Genomic DNA, 14879 nt, shown 5'->3' on the forward strand with positions numbered 1-14879 from the left:
AGCAAAGATCTGACAGGGCGGTCCCTGCACAGTGTGCAGTTACCGCCCTGTCATCCGCCGGCTCAGCGGGGATCAACGGAGCGATCCCCGCTGAACAAGCGGATGTTCACAGGGCGGATCATCACGGATCCATCCCATGTGAAAGGATCCTAAGTGGAAATGTTCAAATTGGGCCTAAAGTATCAATATTTCGTGTGGCCACCATTATTTTCCAGCACTGCCTTAACCCTCTTGGGCATGGAGTTCATCAGAGCTTCACGGGTTGCAACTGGAGTCCTCTTCCACTCCTCCATGATGACATCACAAAGCTGGTGGTTGTTGCGCTACTCCACCTTCCGTTTGAGGATGTCCCACAGATGCTCATTAGGGTTTAGGTCTGGAGACATGCTTGGCTGGTCCATCACCTTTAATCCTCAGCTCCTTTAGCAAGGCAGTGGTCGTCTTGGAGGTGTGTTTGGGGTTGTTATCATGTTGGAATACTGCCCTACGGCCCAGTCTCCGAAGGGAGGGGATCACGCTCTGCTTCAGTATGTCACAGAACATTATTATTATTCAGGATTTATATAGCGCCAACAGTTTGCGCAGTGCTTTACAACATGAGGGCAGACAGTACACTTAAAATACAACTGTTTATGAAATAATCATTGGTATGAAAAATAGTTCATTGGAGTGATAACCACAAGTCCAGGAGGGTAGTCACTCTTGTCTTTGGCTAACCTAAGAAATAATTATAACTAACATTCTATATATCAAACTATTTGTGAACTACAAAATTTTTAGTATATATATATATATATATATATATATATATATATATATATATATATATATATAAACCTTATTAAATATGGTACATGCCAAGTCATCAGTCTTGTATAGGCTTGAAAACAGATCAATAGAAACTTTCAGCTTAGCTACTATTTCTGCTAAGCTGTCAGTGCTTATGTTAAATATACACTTAACTACAAAAACTTAATGAGGAAATATTTTCATCGCTATACTATTGTAATTTTAAATAGAGGGTACCAAAACCACAAGCTTCGGACTGCTGACACTCAGCAGAGTGAATTTAAAAGCAAAACAAAATTCTGCTTTGCTTCATTCCTCTCTAGAAATTGTTGATATATTTGCTTTAAATGTTATCCTAGTAATGGGAGATTTGCTGATTTCATATTTCTATCTAAATTTTGCACATTAGCAAGTATAGGTTAGTTTGTAAAGATTTATTCTTGTATAAAGCAAAATAGCATAACACAAATGCGTATTTTGCTATCCCTCCTTGGCCACTTATGATCAATGTTTCTTCAATGAATAAGATCCTCATAATGTTGAGAGAACAATAGTGTATGTTTGCTGCTACTGACCTGTTGAAGTCAGCCAGGCCCAAGACGCCACTCTTGAGATGGATGGCAGCTGTCGATTACATTCCTGACCTTATTGCTTCCCTTGCATGGGATGACTCGCTAAAGCATATATTCCTCCTCTGTAGCTCAATGCCCCTTTCAGTTTAACTTGTGCTGCAGCCCTGGGCAAGAGAAGCATGCAATTAGTGCACCATAGATATTTCAATGAAAATGATTACACAGAGAGGAACAATAGCATCCTCTGGTCCCTTCACAGCGGGAGTTCAGGGTAGTACAGTGCAAGTCAGTGATTTGCTGCCTTTTCCAGCAGGGAATGGATTAGACTTCAGAGACACATTACCATGGCTTATGTGGCTACTAGGCATTTGGAAACTGCCAATAAGTCTTGAAAGTATTTTGAAGGAATCAAAGAAGTTTTTAAACACTGAATCACGTGAAGGTTTCATGGGATAATGGCCATCCAATACAACCTTTGAAGATGAAATGGGGATGTCTTGTTGTATTAAGATCTTTTTATTAGTCTGGTTTTTGAATGACTGTCAAAGGGGGTCTTTGAGTTCCATCAGGAGTTCAAAATTTGTAATCTAGACATTAAAGCGCTAGTGGTTAACATGCAGTCTCCCCAACATCCATAATTTACTCTTTGACCTTATTCATACGTATTCATCTCTTTTGTCAATTGAGCCAAATAGCTGAAGAGAATGTGTAGGAAATGGGCAGTTATGGTCTCTGTGCATCTTGGAAAGGTATAGCTCTAAAACCCCCCCTCCTTGGCCAGAGGAATTCCAATTTATTTATGACTGGTATAGTACACAAGCTGCTAGTTTAATGATTTACTTATGTGTTAGTGTAAAGAAGGTTTTTTTTTTCCCCCCCATTCTACAAGCCCTATATATTTTGCAGCAAGGCTCATGCCATTGATTACATTGCTTGTTTGGATTCTTCACCCAATGTCCACATCGGGGCCAAAAGTGTGCATGCACAGACCATTGGGCTAAGACGATGAGATAAAGCAATGCAAACAAGAACTCTTGAGTGTGTGTATAAAGATATGAGGGGGCTACATCTGCTTAGGAGGGCAAAAGGGTAGGAAAAATTGGGGAGATTTCCCTTACTCTTTAAAGGAGTGCTTATTTTATGTGTTTATTTCAGATACCCAATCCTCTGCAGTAGAACTGAAAAAAAAACATATTTTACATATTAATTTCTTCTTTTCTTCACAGGATGTTATTTGTGGAGCTTCCATTGCCCTGTTGTTTTTGGCAGCAACTTTTCCAATGTGGCATTTAGTTGATCATCAACTTTTGACAAACTTAATTTGTTCAGTCATAGCGGTAACTGCTGGTTTCCTTCTGAGCTACAATTGGCCAAAGCTGGATCACTACAGTACCACCAGGGCAGACACAACTGTCATACTGGGTGTTGGAGCAGGGACCTGTGTAGGTGTCTGGTTAACCAATCAATTGGGCCTTACTTACATTCCAGCTGGTGATTTTCCTTTGACTATCCCAACAATAACATTTAACCTGTTGCTCAAGGTCATACTGAGATTTATTCTTGGTGTTTTCCTTCTGGTTGTCACAAGGTATGTTGCTAAAACACTATCTCTTAAAGCACTTGGCTTATGGTACAAAGTTTCAATGCATGATCAGCTGGTGAAGCAAAGGCTTGAAATTGAAGTTCCTTATAAATATGTGACGTATACATCTATAGGAATTGTAGCAACAGCTATTGTTCCTTGGTTATATCACATGTTGGACCTTTAACTATGATTTGTCAGATCTACATCCAAAAAGATGTTATTCAATGAACAGGTGATGATATTCAGGAACATTTGCATTCCAGGACTTTACAAGTCATCGTCACAGAAAGAAAACCAACAATATTTTCCTGTAGAATCAATATGTGGAATGAAACCAAGTCGGCCACCAAGATTTAGGTTTATTTTTCCTGAATTCGGATATCAACGTTGAACATGATTTCACATTGAGCACCAATGTCTCATTTGATAAGCAACTTTGTGCCAATCTTTGTGGACTATATATTGTACCTGTGTATAGTGAAAGTTTACAGTTTGTACTGCACTGATTTTTTTGTTTTTCTACTGGTATGCTGTATGTACAGTTTACAGATAAAAATGACGACAATGGGTGTTAAGCAATTGGAGCTTCACCCATAGGTTTGACTGAATTTGTACAAAACAACATGTGCGTGTGTGTGTGTATATATAGTTATTTCAACAGTGAGATAATGTTGTTGGGATTTGATGCATATATATAATTCATGTTGAGATATGTATATCTGATCCAAAAGCCTAAGCTGGAGACATTCAACAAGACTAGAGATGGGTCTTATTAAGTGTATTTGAAAAATATGGTCAATATTTTAACACATATTGTGAGGAAAGGGACAGTGATTCCAATAAACATGTTACTTTAAGGGAAACAAGTATTGAAGAAGCATACATGATGCTTTTGCTGAGCTCTGTTTCTGAAATTGCTTGTTCCCCATCATGCTGATACATTGGAACATAGAACTATTGCCTTCAGTACTTTCTATGTCATTGGCCTAAAATGAGTTTGCTAATTAGGAGTACTGACTTTACAGATCCTGTTCAATAATTGTATTCAATTATAGCGCAAAAAAAAGTAGTCCCAGGGTTGGCAGCAACCAGACTGTAAGAAGAATATATTCATAGCAGTTTTGTTGCAATCTGTACCTGGCCCCACATAGTTCTTAGAGCAGCTCCTCCTTAGATAGAAGGGGTATCTGAAATATAAACTAAAAATCAGAAGGCGGCACCATCTAAGATTATCCATTTATTAAAAACAAAAAGGTTAAAATGTACTCACAGTAGAGTAGAAGAAAGCAAGGGCTTGCGTATCAGTGTGCTTACGGCTTTTGCCGGTAGGCACGGTTAAAGCTCTGTATCCCACTTCAGCTGGATGTCATCTGAACACCACAGCCACTTCGTGGTGCCCATTTCCCAGCCTCTCTGCTGCTTGTCTTTCTTCTACTTTTGTGAGTGCATTTTAAGATTTTTTGTTTTAATGTTTTAAAAAAAATGTATACACTTACATGGTGTCGCCTTTCAGTTTTTTTGTTTGTTGTAGTGCACAGAGAGCATCCAATACTTGTGCAATGGCTGCAGCTCTTCCAGCAAATAGGTTCTCCTTAATTTTGACACACTTACCTTGGGACTACTTAATTCTCTTTTTTTTGCGCTATTGAGTTTGCTTTTCTTTCTTTGTATATACGTGCATATCAAACAGAAACAAAGCCATCATCTGTGGTCCCAGGCAGTATAGAAGTGAATCTGAGCAGTTGACACTGGAGCTAAACTGTCAAGAGATCCTACAGCATGGGAACTTTATGTGATGATGTCAGATGCTGGGGGCGTGGTAATGCATTTTGGGGCAGTAACACCTCTTTCTTAAGCCTGCATATCCTTCACTTTACGCAAACATCTGCTGGTGAGAGCATCCACCCTTTCAGCACAACAGAGCATAGTGAAACAGTAGACCAGGACACGAGACAAAGAACCAGTGAGCAGCAGTAAGCATTGGGGGACGAGTGGCACATAGCATACAACACATAATATGTTAAATACATTAGAAGAGGCGAATGAATATATATATTACACAGTACAAATTGCATAATGAAATTAATCAAGCATATAAAAACTTGATGTACAGTGTGCCTATTAGTACACGACTCAAGGAAATGATGGAAAAGTTTAATTCATAGATGAACAGAGGCAATAAAAGTACATAAATATAAAAATGTGTTAAAAACTATAAATGTGGAGCAATATGATTGATGTTTATCTATGAATTTATCTTTTTAATATTTTTTTTGTGTCATGCACTAATATGCACGCCGTACATTAAGTTTTTGTATTCTTGATTATTCTGCTGTGCGCCAACATATCCCCCGATGCTTACAGCTGCTCGTGGGCTCTTGATTTCATGTGTCTAAAAAAGGGGTCTTAAACTGGCGGCTCTCCAGCTGTTGCGGAACTACAAGTCCCATGAGGCATTGCAAGGCTGACAGTTACAAGCATGACTCCCACAGGCTGAGGCATGATGGGACTTGTAGTTCCGCAACAGCTGGATGGCCACCAGTTTCAGACCCCTGGTCTACAGTCTACTATTTCACTATGAGATCTGGGCTCTGTTGTGCTGGAAGGGTGGATGTTCTTGCCAGCCTCTGTTTGCATAAACAGGAGGTAGGCTTGGGAAAGAGGCGTTATTACCTCAAAATGCATAGCCACACCCTCAGGGTCGGACATCATCATAGAGGTTCCCACAGTGTCAGATCTGTGACCGGTTGGCTCCAGGGCCTGTGCTGCTCATGCTTCAATCCCATATTAGCACCTTTGTGGCTACTGCTTTAGATGCACCTCTGTACTGCCTGGGAGCACAGATAACAGCTTTTGTTTCTATATGATTTGCACTTATTTGGCAACAACATGTCAGTGGATATCTATTCCTTTTATTAATAAATGTATTGAACTGCTGCACTTAGAGGTGCCATTTTGTGTTCCTTGACTTTACAGATCGGCATACTTACTCCTGATCAATGACTCAAACATATGGGAGCTAGAGACTTAGTTAACTATCGTTTTTGGAAGGAGGTCAGCAATGGCCGCCTTCATCTTTACCCCAGTACAGATGTCCTGTAAATAAAATGGTTATTACTTATTCAAACATGTTACTGCACATATAAATGTCTGTATAGTAAATATAGTTAGTTTCTTCTGTGGATGTCCTACATAATGTAATTTGTAATAATTTTGTGAAATTGAACTAGGTAAATCTACATAAGAAATTATGTTTAGTATCTATTTCCACATACAAGACATTTAAAACTTGTTAACTACTATTATGGAGCCAAGTAAAAGCAGGCAGAATTTATATAACGCTAAGATTTTTGGTTCATCTACATCTGGGAGTGCACCGGTTCATACCACTACTAATTCTTTTAACAAGCACGAGAAAAACAATAACAGTAGTGTGAAATAAAAATTAGGCATTTGAATGTAAAGTTTAGTAACCCCTAGCAACCAGTCCCATTTCAGTTTTCTGTCAGTTTCAGTAAAAAAATTAAACACATACCATATGTTATACATAAATAGAAATTGGCATTGTCTGTTAAAGGTTTAATTATGACTTATTTCGTGTTCAGAGGCCTGTAGAAAATGTATTTCTTTTTGGAAAAATCTAATTCAGTTGAATATCCATAACGTTTTCCCACCAATGTACATCAGGTTAAAACCTGCCTAAAAATACCAGAGGAAAACCACTAGAGTCTAATCTGCAAATACAGTGGGGACAGAAAGCATTCAGACCCCCTTAAAATTTTCTCTCTTTGTTATATTGCAGCCATTTGCTAAAATTATTTAAGTTATTTTTTTCCCCCTCATTAATGTACACACAGCAACCCATATTGACAGAAAAACACAGAATTGGTGAAGTTTTTGCAGATTTATTAAAAAAAGAAAAACTGAAATATCACATGGTATTCAGACCCTTTGCTCAGTATTTAGTAGAAGCACCCTGTTGATCTAATACAGCCATGAGTCTTTTTGGGAAAGATGCAACAAGTTTTTCACACCTGGATTTGGGGGATCCTCTCCAGTTCTGTCAGGTTGTATGGTAAACGTTGATGGACAGCCATTTTTAGGTCTCTCCAGAGATGCTCAATTGGGTTTAAGTCAGGGCTCTGGCTGGGCCATTCAAGAACAGTCAAGGAGTTGTTGTGAAGCCACTCCTTCATTATTTTTGCTGTGTGCTTGTGTCATTGTCTTGTTGGAAGGTAAACTGTCAGCCCAGCCTGAGGTCCTGAGCACTCTGGAGAAGGTTTTCGTCCAGGATATCCCTATACTTGGCCACATTCATCTTTCCCTCGATTGCAACCAGTCATCCTGTCCCTGCACCTGAAAAACACCCCCACAGCATGATGCTGCCACCACCATCCATCACTGTCAGGACTGTATTGGACAGGTGATGAGCAGTGCCTGGTTTTCTCCACACATACCGCTTAGAATTTAGGCCAAAAAGTTCTATCTTGGTCTCATCAGACCAGAGAATCTTATTTCTTCAGGTGTTTTTTTTTTTTTTAGCAAACTCCATGCGGGGTTTCATGTGCCTTGCACTGAGCAGAGTCTTCCGTCAGGCCACTCTGCCATAAAGCCCCGACTGGTGGAGGGCTGCAGTGATGGTTGACTTTCTACAACTTTCTCCCATCTCCCGACTGCATCTCTGAAGCTCAGCCACAGTGGTCTTTGGGTTCTTCTTTACCTCTCTCAGCAAGGCTATTCTCCCCCGATAGCTCAGTTTGGTTGGACAGCCAGCTCTAGGAAGGGTTTTGGTCATCCTAAACGTCTTCCATTTAAGGATTATGTGCTCTTAGGAACCTTAAGTGCAGCAGAATTTTTTCTGTAACGTTGGCCAGATCTGTGCCTTGCCACAATTCTGTCTTTGAGCTCTTCAGGCAGTTCCTTTTACCTCATGATTCTCATTTGCTGTGACATGCACTGTGAGCTGTAAAGTCTTATATAGACAGGTGTGTGGCTTTCCTAATCAAGTCCAATCAATATAATCAAACACAGCTGGACTCAAATGAAGGTGTAGAACCATCTCAAGGACGATCAGAAGAAATGGACAGCATCTGAGTTAAATATATGACTGCCACAGCAAAGTGTCTGAATACTTAGGACCATGTGATATTTCAGTTTTTCTTTTTTAATAAATCTGCAAAAATGTCAATTCTGTGTTTTTCTGTCAATAGGGGGAGCTGTGTGTACATTAAAGAGGGAAAAAAATGAACTTAAATGATTTTAGCAAATGCCTGCAATATAACAGAGTGAAAAATGTAAGGGTGTCTGAATACTTTCCGTCCCCACTGTACTCACAAGTAGCGGTAGAGTTATCGGTACAGTTATCCTGACAATCTACTATCTGATTATTTTATCTGTGCTCGAGGAACAAGTGATGTTACTTAGCACAAAAATCCATAATGGAAAGTACAAAGTTCTGGGACATTATACGTTTTCATGCAGTCTTATGTCGTGATATGGTGTGACAGACACTCCATATGGAACACTTGACAGTTATTAAATATTAACAAAGATAGATCCACCTACCTGTGAGAAATACAACACTCATGCAAACACGTTGCTTACATTTATGGAGATGTCTCATTTACGGTTAGTGTAAAAAATAAAATAAAATCACAATTGTTCTACATTTTGGTTAAAAAAAATAATCTGTTATACACATTTGTTGTGTCCATTTATTTTATATTTCCAAACTATGACCTACATGTCACACCTGGCTCACTCCATGATTTTATCCAGCCCTCAACTAGGGTCACTGGCTTATCTTCAATGTGTGCCATGGGTTGGGACTCACCATGCTCTCATACATTGGACCATTTCAGAATTCAGGTCAGCGGAGGCTGCCTATATTCTCTGTTCTACCTCCCCCCCCACCCCCGCACACTTGACAGTTCCATGTCATTGTTTGACCCAGCATTCACAGGGTGGAGTCTGAAGTAAACAGGGACTTCTGATATACAGGATGCCAAGTTGTCACTGCTTGCAGCCTGGTTTCCAAGTTGTCATTAACTATTTTATGAAATTCTTCATATACAGCAGAGTTCCTCAACAAAGGTTTCTAGAGCAATATCTACCTCTCAGATAAATTCCCAATGACATCACTGATATTTTTAACCATCTATAAGGGCATAATTCTTCCCAATGATCACAAGTGTAGGGAACATTCTTCCCACTGACCATCACACTAATAGATCATGAGATGTAGATCTAATAATTTTTAGCAGGGGTTCACCAAGACCAGAAAGTCATTTCAAGGACTCCTGTGTTGAAAACATTGAGAAAGGATAACTGAATAGTTTAGAAACCCTGTTTTAGCCCAACAGCACCGCAAGGTAGGTTTAGCTTGCAATGTCTATACTGCAATTCACTCCCTTCCTCTCAAATAAAAAACACAAAGGTGTTTAAGAAAATTGTAAAAAGTATTCACCTTACAGCCAAGCTTTATGTTTAGTGAATGTCACTAGACCTACCCATAGGATTCTGGGAAAGCAGAGGAATGTGTTTCTGCTCATAAGATTTGAGATGCTGAGCTTTTCTAGCAAAGGAAATAGTATATTGTTTCAGGTTTGAAATGGTGTGGAGCTTGAAAAATTCTGATCCCTAGACAAAGAGTGGTAAATGTAAAAAAGGACAAAGATGGGATTTACCACACCCTGACAAAGCTCTTTGGTGGTGTTCTTCAAATGGGAGGCCAAGAACGACAATGTAGCCATAGTTCCTTCCAGAATAACAATATCAGAGTCAAAAGGTTATGCTTCATGGCTTTATATAGTGTAATTCATATAATGCTGTACTAACACTGCAGCATACAGTACGAAGGCTTTCATGCTGGTGGCTTTGAATAGAAACCCAAATAGAATGGATAATAGCATGGTAGTTTCAGGTTAGAAACAGAGTCTGCTTTTAGACACCAAAAAGCCACTCAGGTTATATAAAAAAAAAAAAAAGTGGGGTAAAAAAAAACTTTCCAAATCTAACTAGGTATTGGAAGTGAATTTTTTTTAAATTATTTGTCATTTTGGGCCATGCTAGCCATATACCATCAGTTTATTTATTCTGTAGACCACAATCTGAATGTCATTTACCGTAAAGTAGTATGTAACAAACTTTTAGAGCAATAAACAAATCTTCAACACTGGTGTTAGAAATATTCCAGCATGATAGAAAGTCTTCTTTATTCAAGCACAGAATTGTTTTTACAAGTAGCAATTGGCCTTGATAGAAAATTTACCATTTTGCTGCACAACTGCCAAAAAAACTTCATAACAAAAGATTGAAAGATTGTATTATCTGTAGCTGATAAAAAAAGAACCTGGTAACAATTCAGAGAATGGGCAGATTTCAAATACTTCAAAGTTTCAAAAAAGTAATAGAATGACTAGGATTATCTGCAAGGTCAGGTGCCAGAGTGGCCACATACATACAGTATAAAAGTTGTAACACATTCCACTATAGCTTGTGACCATTGGGCCATATGGGTCACAGTCACTTCTAGTTATTACATACAGATGTTAACCAACAGCATATTTTTGGCATAGAAAAAGGGACACCTGCTTGTGTCACTGAAATCTTAATAGTACAGATGTGTACGGTGATCTAAAAGGGCAGATCTCCCTCCTCCACTTGTATTTAGTGATATATCTGCATATGGAAACATTATAAAATACACTTTCTCACAAATCAGCCCAAAGTAATCTCCTCAGTCTACAGTGCATGACGACAATATGGAATGCCATGTCGGCCATTATGTAGGCTTTTTCTCTTTTCCAAATAGTGACTAACTCAACAACAGCGGCAAATCATTTTATTCAGTTGAACAAATGAGTTAAATAAAATAATTTCTATAGTGTGCGCTAGTCAATATTTGGTAGTGTGATGGACTGGGCCCTTCCAAAGCCACTACTGAAAGCTGATAGATACACTATAGAGGACTGGGGATGAGTCTCTGAATAAAGGACCTTCTGCTGTTGAAATGAGATCACAGGAATGGCTCCACGTTTATTTCTAGAGCAGAGCAGGGTAGTGTCAGATCAAACTTCGTGATGACATCAGGGTGTAAGACGCCCAGTTTCCCAATGCTCTTGCCATCAGCCAGTATTTCTGCACAGCGTCCAGGAAAGAAAGCTGGGTCTGTAAAATACATAAAAACACCATAATGATACAGCAGGAGCTATAAAAGAAATCAGGCTACTACATTAAGAGAACACACCAGTAAACTTGGTTCCCTAACTAAACCATTTGAAATGAATAAAATATTATTTTAAAACACAATATGCTGTATGTTTTATATATAAAAATGTATTCAAAACAACATTTACCCATTCAAAAGCACAATTAATATTTTTAATGCCTTTGCATAAAGGCACTTGTTATTTGATAATGTTAAAGGATAACTGTAGTTTCCAAAACCCTCTCATAAGACCTGCCTCCTTGCTCAAATAAAATTCTTAAAGGCAGACTTATGGCTTCTTTGGCTGTTGTAGCCTACCAAAAGTTGAGCAGCATTTCAAGCTGTCAGAGCTGGATACCTGCTTTCTATGGAGTAAACACATCCATCTGCCACAGACAAGAATGAAAGGCAAATACTGTGACTGTTCATGAGGACAAAACACTCTTACTCTCAGGGACAGAATGGCACTAATCCTTATGCACATATTTACTTAAAGTGATATTAAAGTCTCTTTTTTTTCTTTTGCTTAAAAATAACAAACATGGTATACTTACCTGCTCTGTGTAATTGTTTTGCACAGAGCAGTTCAGCTTCTACTCTTCTTGGGTCCCTCACAAGTGTTCCTGGCCCCTCCCCCCTGCCCCCATAGCAAGAAGATTGCTATGGGGGAACCTGCACTGTGTGTCCATTCAGACACGAAGCTGCTTCTCTTCCCTCACTCTTCTCATTTCCTGCTGCTGTGTTGCAGATACATGGGATAATAGAAGAAAGACTTCATGGTGTAGTACTTAAACATTTATTATAAAATTTGTAGCGGTTACATTCACGAAAACTGTGAAAATCAGTGCGTCTCCCCATAAGAGGCATCAGCTGGGACCAGACTGCACTGCATACTAGCACAATACAGACTCCCCTTTCAAAGAGAACTATTCAGCAGCGTCTCCTGGGTTTTTGTGCACTCAGGCTGCTTGCACGCGTGGGTCATGATGAGGTCACTCCCACTTCGGTGATGTCACCGGCTGCAGCCAACATCTTCTAAACAGCACACGTTTAGAAGATATTTACTAATCGGTAAGCCTTTTTTACAAGCTTACCTATACGTACAAAGTAATGAGTTTATTATCACTTTTTTAAAAATCAGACTTTGCTTTTGATTTCAATTACTTAAAGTGTCTGTAAAGGCTAAATGTTTTTTTTACCCTCATGCATTCTATGCATGAAAGTAAAAATCCTATGTGCAGCAGCCCCCCATACTTACCTGAGCCCCATTGCGATCCAGCAATGTGTAAGAGAGCCTCGGCTCTTTGGGGACTATCCCTCCTCATTGACTGAGACAAACACAGTTAGAGAGGAGAGAAAGAGAGGGAGCAGGGTCGAGTCTCAGCTGCAATGGGCCCATGGCTCGGGAACGAGCCTGTTTGGGTGTTCCCATTGCAAGCTGCAAGGAGGGCTGATGGGGGGACCTAAGAAAAGGAAGATAGGGGTTGCTCTGTGCAAAACGGCTGCACAGAACAGTTAAGTATAACAGATTTGTTTTGTTTTTTTATTACTCACTTTAATAATCACTTTAAAATAATAAATCTAATTAAAAAAAGCATGTACAAAACTGATAAGGCCCTTAAGCCTTAAATGATGTTGCACAACCAGCAAGCACAGCAAAAACAACTTTTGTAGCTCTCACTGAGGTAGTTTGGCCCATACTTCTTGAGCAAACTGCTATAGATATGTCAGATTTAAAAGAGTGCCATTTCCAGACTACACAATTCAGCTCTGCCCACAGATGCTTGGTAGAACTCAGATCAGGGCCCACAGAGGGCCACTTCAGAATAGTCCAATGTTTTGTTCCAAATCATTTTTGGGTGCTTTTAGGGTGATTATCACTTTGTAAAGCCAATGAACTTTGACTGAGAAGGAGCTTTCTGATAAAGAGCAGTGCATTTCTCCACAGAATTCCTTGATAGTCTTGACAATTCACTGTGCCTTGCACAGATTCAAGTCAACCAAGCGCCAGAGGCAGAAAAGCAGTCCCACAACATAACCAAGCCTCTTCCATGTTTTACCATAGGTACGATGTTCTTTTCTTTGAAAGCACCATTTATTTTCATATGTGCACACAGTTGATATGACCTGCCATAAAGCTCTTATTTCTTCTCATTTGTCCAAAGGACATCCTCTCAGAAACACTGTGGCTTGTCAATATGCATTTTAGAAGTTCCAATCTAGTGCTTTTTCCCTTAGTGGTAGAGCACTCCTGGGTCTTCTTCCTTTAAGCTCAATGTCATTCAAATAGCGACACGTGGTGCATTGATTTACCTTAACCTTGGGGTTCAGCTTGTATCTTTTTGGAAGTTTTCATTGGATCTTTGTCTAGCATTCACACTATATTTCAGTGCAATCTGAGGTTGATTTGCCTTTTGCAGCCACATTCAGAGAGGTTGATTACTTTTCACCATTTACAATAGGGTGATTGACTGATAATAAGATTGAAGATGCATTATACTAATTACAGAAAAGTAAGTTTGAAATATCATTATGATCAAATTATTTATACTCTTTTCTAGGCTAGCAAACAAATCTGTTCAAGTTATTTTAGAATATCTTTGTAGAATATTTTCTCAAAAATAATGTTTCTCTCTTTTCACACTCTTTGCTTTACTGTATTACACACCAAAGGCATGTCACTATACAGTATATGAGACAATTGCGTTTAATGCTGTTACTAATTAATGGGGAATGAAGTATTGTTTTAATGAACTGTAAGGGTACCAAAAAGTTTGTCTGAATTTCTATATGGAAACAAATTAATAATTATTATTTTACCACACTGTGCTGTCAATATCATACAATCAGGCTTATTGAATAAGGCAGTGCAAAGAGAACGCATTTAAATGAAACTTGGTTGATAACTATGGGTTATTGATTTTGCCATGACATTGTGTAATTGGACTCCCATATCAAGCAACTATTTCGCTGACTTCTCTGGTATAGTAACACCATAAGGAAGACTAAACTGGGGGAGATGCTTTCTAAGCAGCAATTTGCTTGATTCTCATGGTACTAAACTGCCCAGTATGAAGCCCCGAAATGTTCCTACATCTACAAGGTTTGCTCATTAGGGAACAAGAAAAAATAATTGGAAGAATAAATGGCGTGGACATGGCATAAGAGTAGCGTGCAGAACAATACATGGAAGACACTGGATCCATGAAATGCTTTGAAAGTTTTCCTACTGCATTTAGAAAGAGGTGTGAAATCAGAGAATGGAGCACACGGCCGTCAATAGCTGTGAAATGGGCTTAGGACCCCTCTGCAATAAAAGGTTTAGGATAACACTCATTCAGCCCGTGGCACCCTTGCCTTAAGAATCCATACTGATAATTAAGTAATTATGATAATTACTCCAGAAGTGATACAGAGTCCAAGTTACAACTGGGGGCTGCTCACTTTCTGCATTACACCTTTTTTTGGGGGGATACATGTCTAATGAATATAGAAACAAAAAAGAAATCTTTTAAAACAATCAAGCCATGTAGTAAAATGCATCTCAGGAAACATTAATAGTAACCAAAAAACAAAACAAAAAAAGAATCAAACCTTAAAGTGACTCTTTGATTTTGCATGGATGCAGGTTGACTGTATTAAACCCCCAACTACTTCTCCCTCAAGTCTGCTACAACTACCATGAGGGATATCACCCTTACTATTGGGTTCTCTGTTTAGATGC

General features: G+C 39.0%; 2 protein-coding genes across 2 annotated transcripts in view; one reads left to right on the plus strand and one right to left on the minus strand.

Moving 5' to 3' along the window:
• The window catches only part of SGPP2 (sphingosine-1-phosphate phosphatase 2), a 77078-nt gene extending 73510 nt beyond the window's left edge, over positions 1 to 3568 (plus strand). Inside the window, 1 exon segment of the mRNA XM_077488304.1 lies at positions 2588 to 3568. Coding sequence (XP_077344430.1) covers positions 2588 to 3130 — 543 coding nt within the window. The 3' untranslated portion in view covers positions 3131 to 3568.
• Positions 3569 to 10126: 6558 nt separating this feature from the next.
• FARSB (phenylalanyl-tRNA synthetase subunit beta) overlaps positions 10127 to 14879 on the minus strand; it is an 85335-nt gene continuing 80582 nt past the window's right edge. The window contains exon 17 of the mRNA XM_077488305.1: positions 10127 to 11115. Within this exon, the coding sequence (XP_077344431.1) occupies positions 10964 to 11115 (152 nt within the window). The 3' untranslated portion in view covers positions 10127 to 10963. The remainder of the gene's footprint in view (positions 11116 to 14879) is intronic.

This window comes from Lithobates pipiens, unplaced genomic scaffold (assembly GCF_037356315.1).
Source record: "Lithobates pipiens isolate NorthernLeopardFrog02 unplaced genomic scaffold, aLitPip1_a1.2 Scaffold_18, whole genome shotgun sequence".
Classification (NCBI taxonomy): domain Eukaryota; kingdom Metazoa; phylum Chordata; class Amphibia; order Anura; family Ranidae; genus Lithobates; species Lithobates pipiens.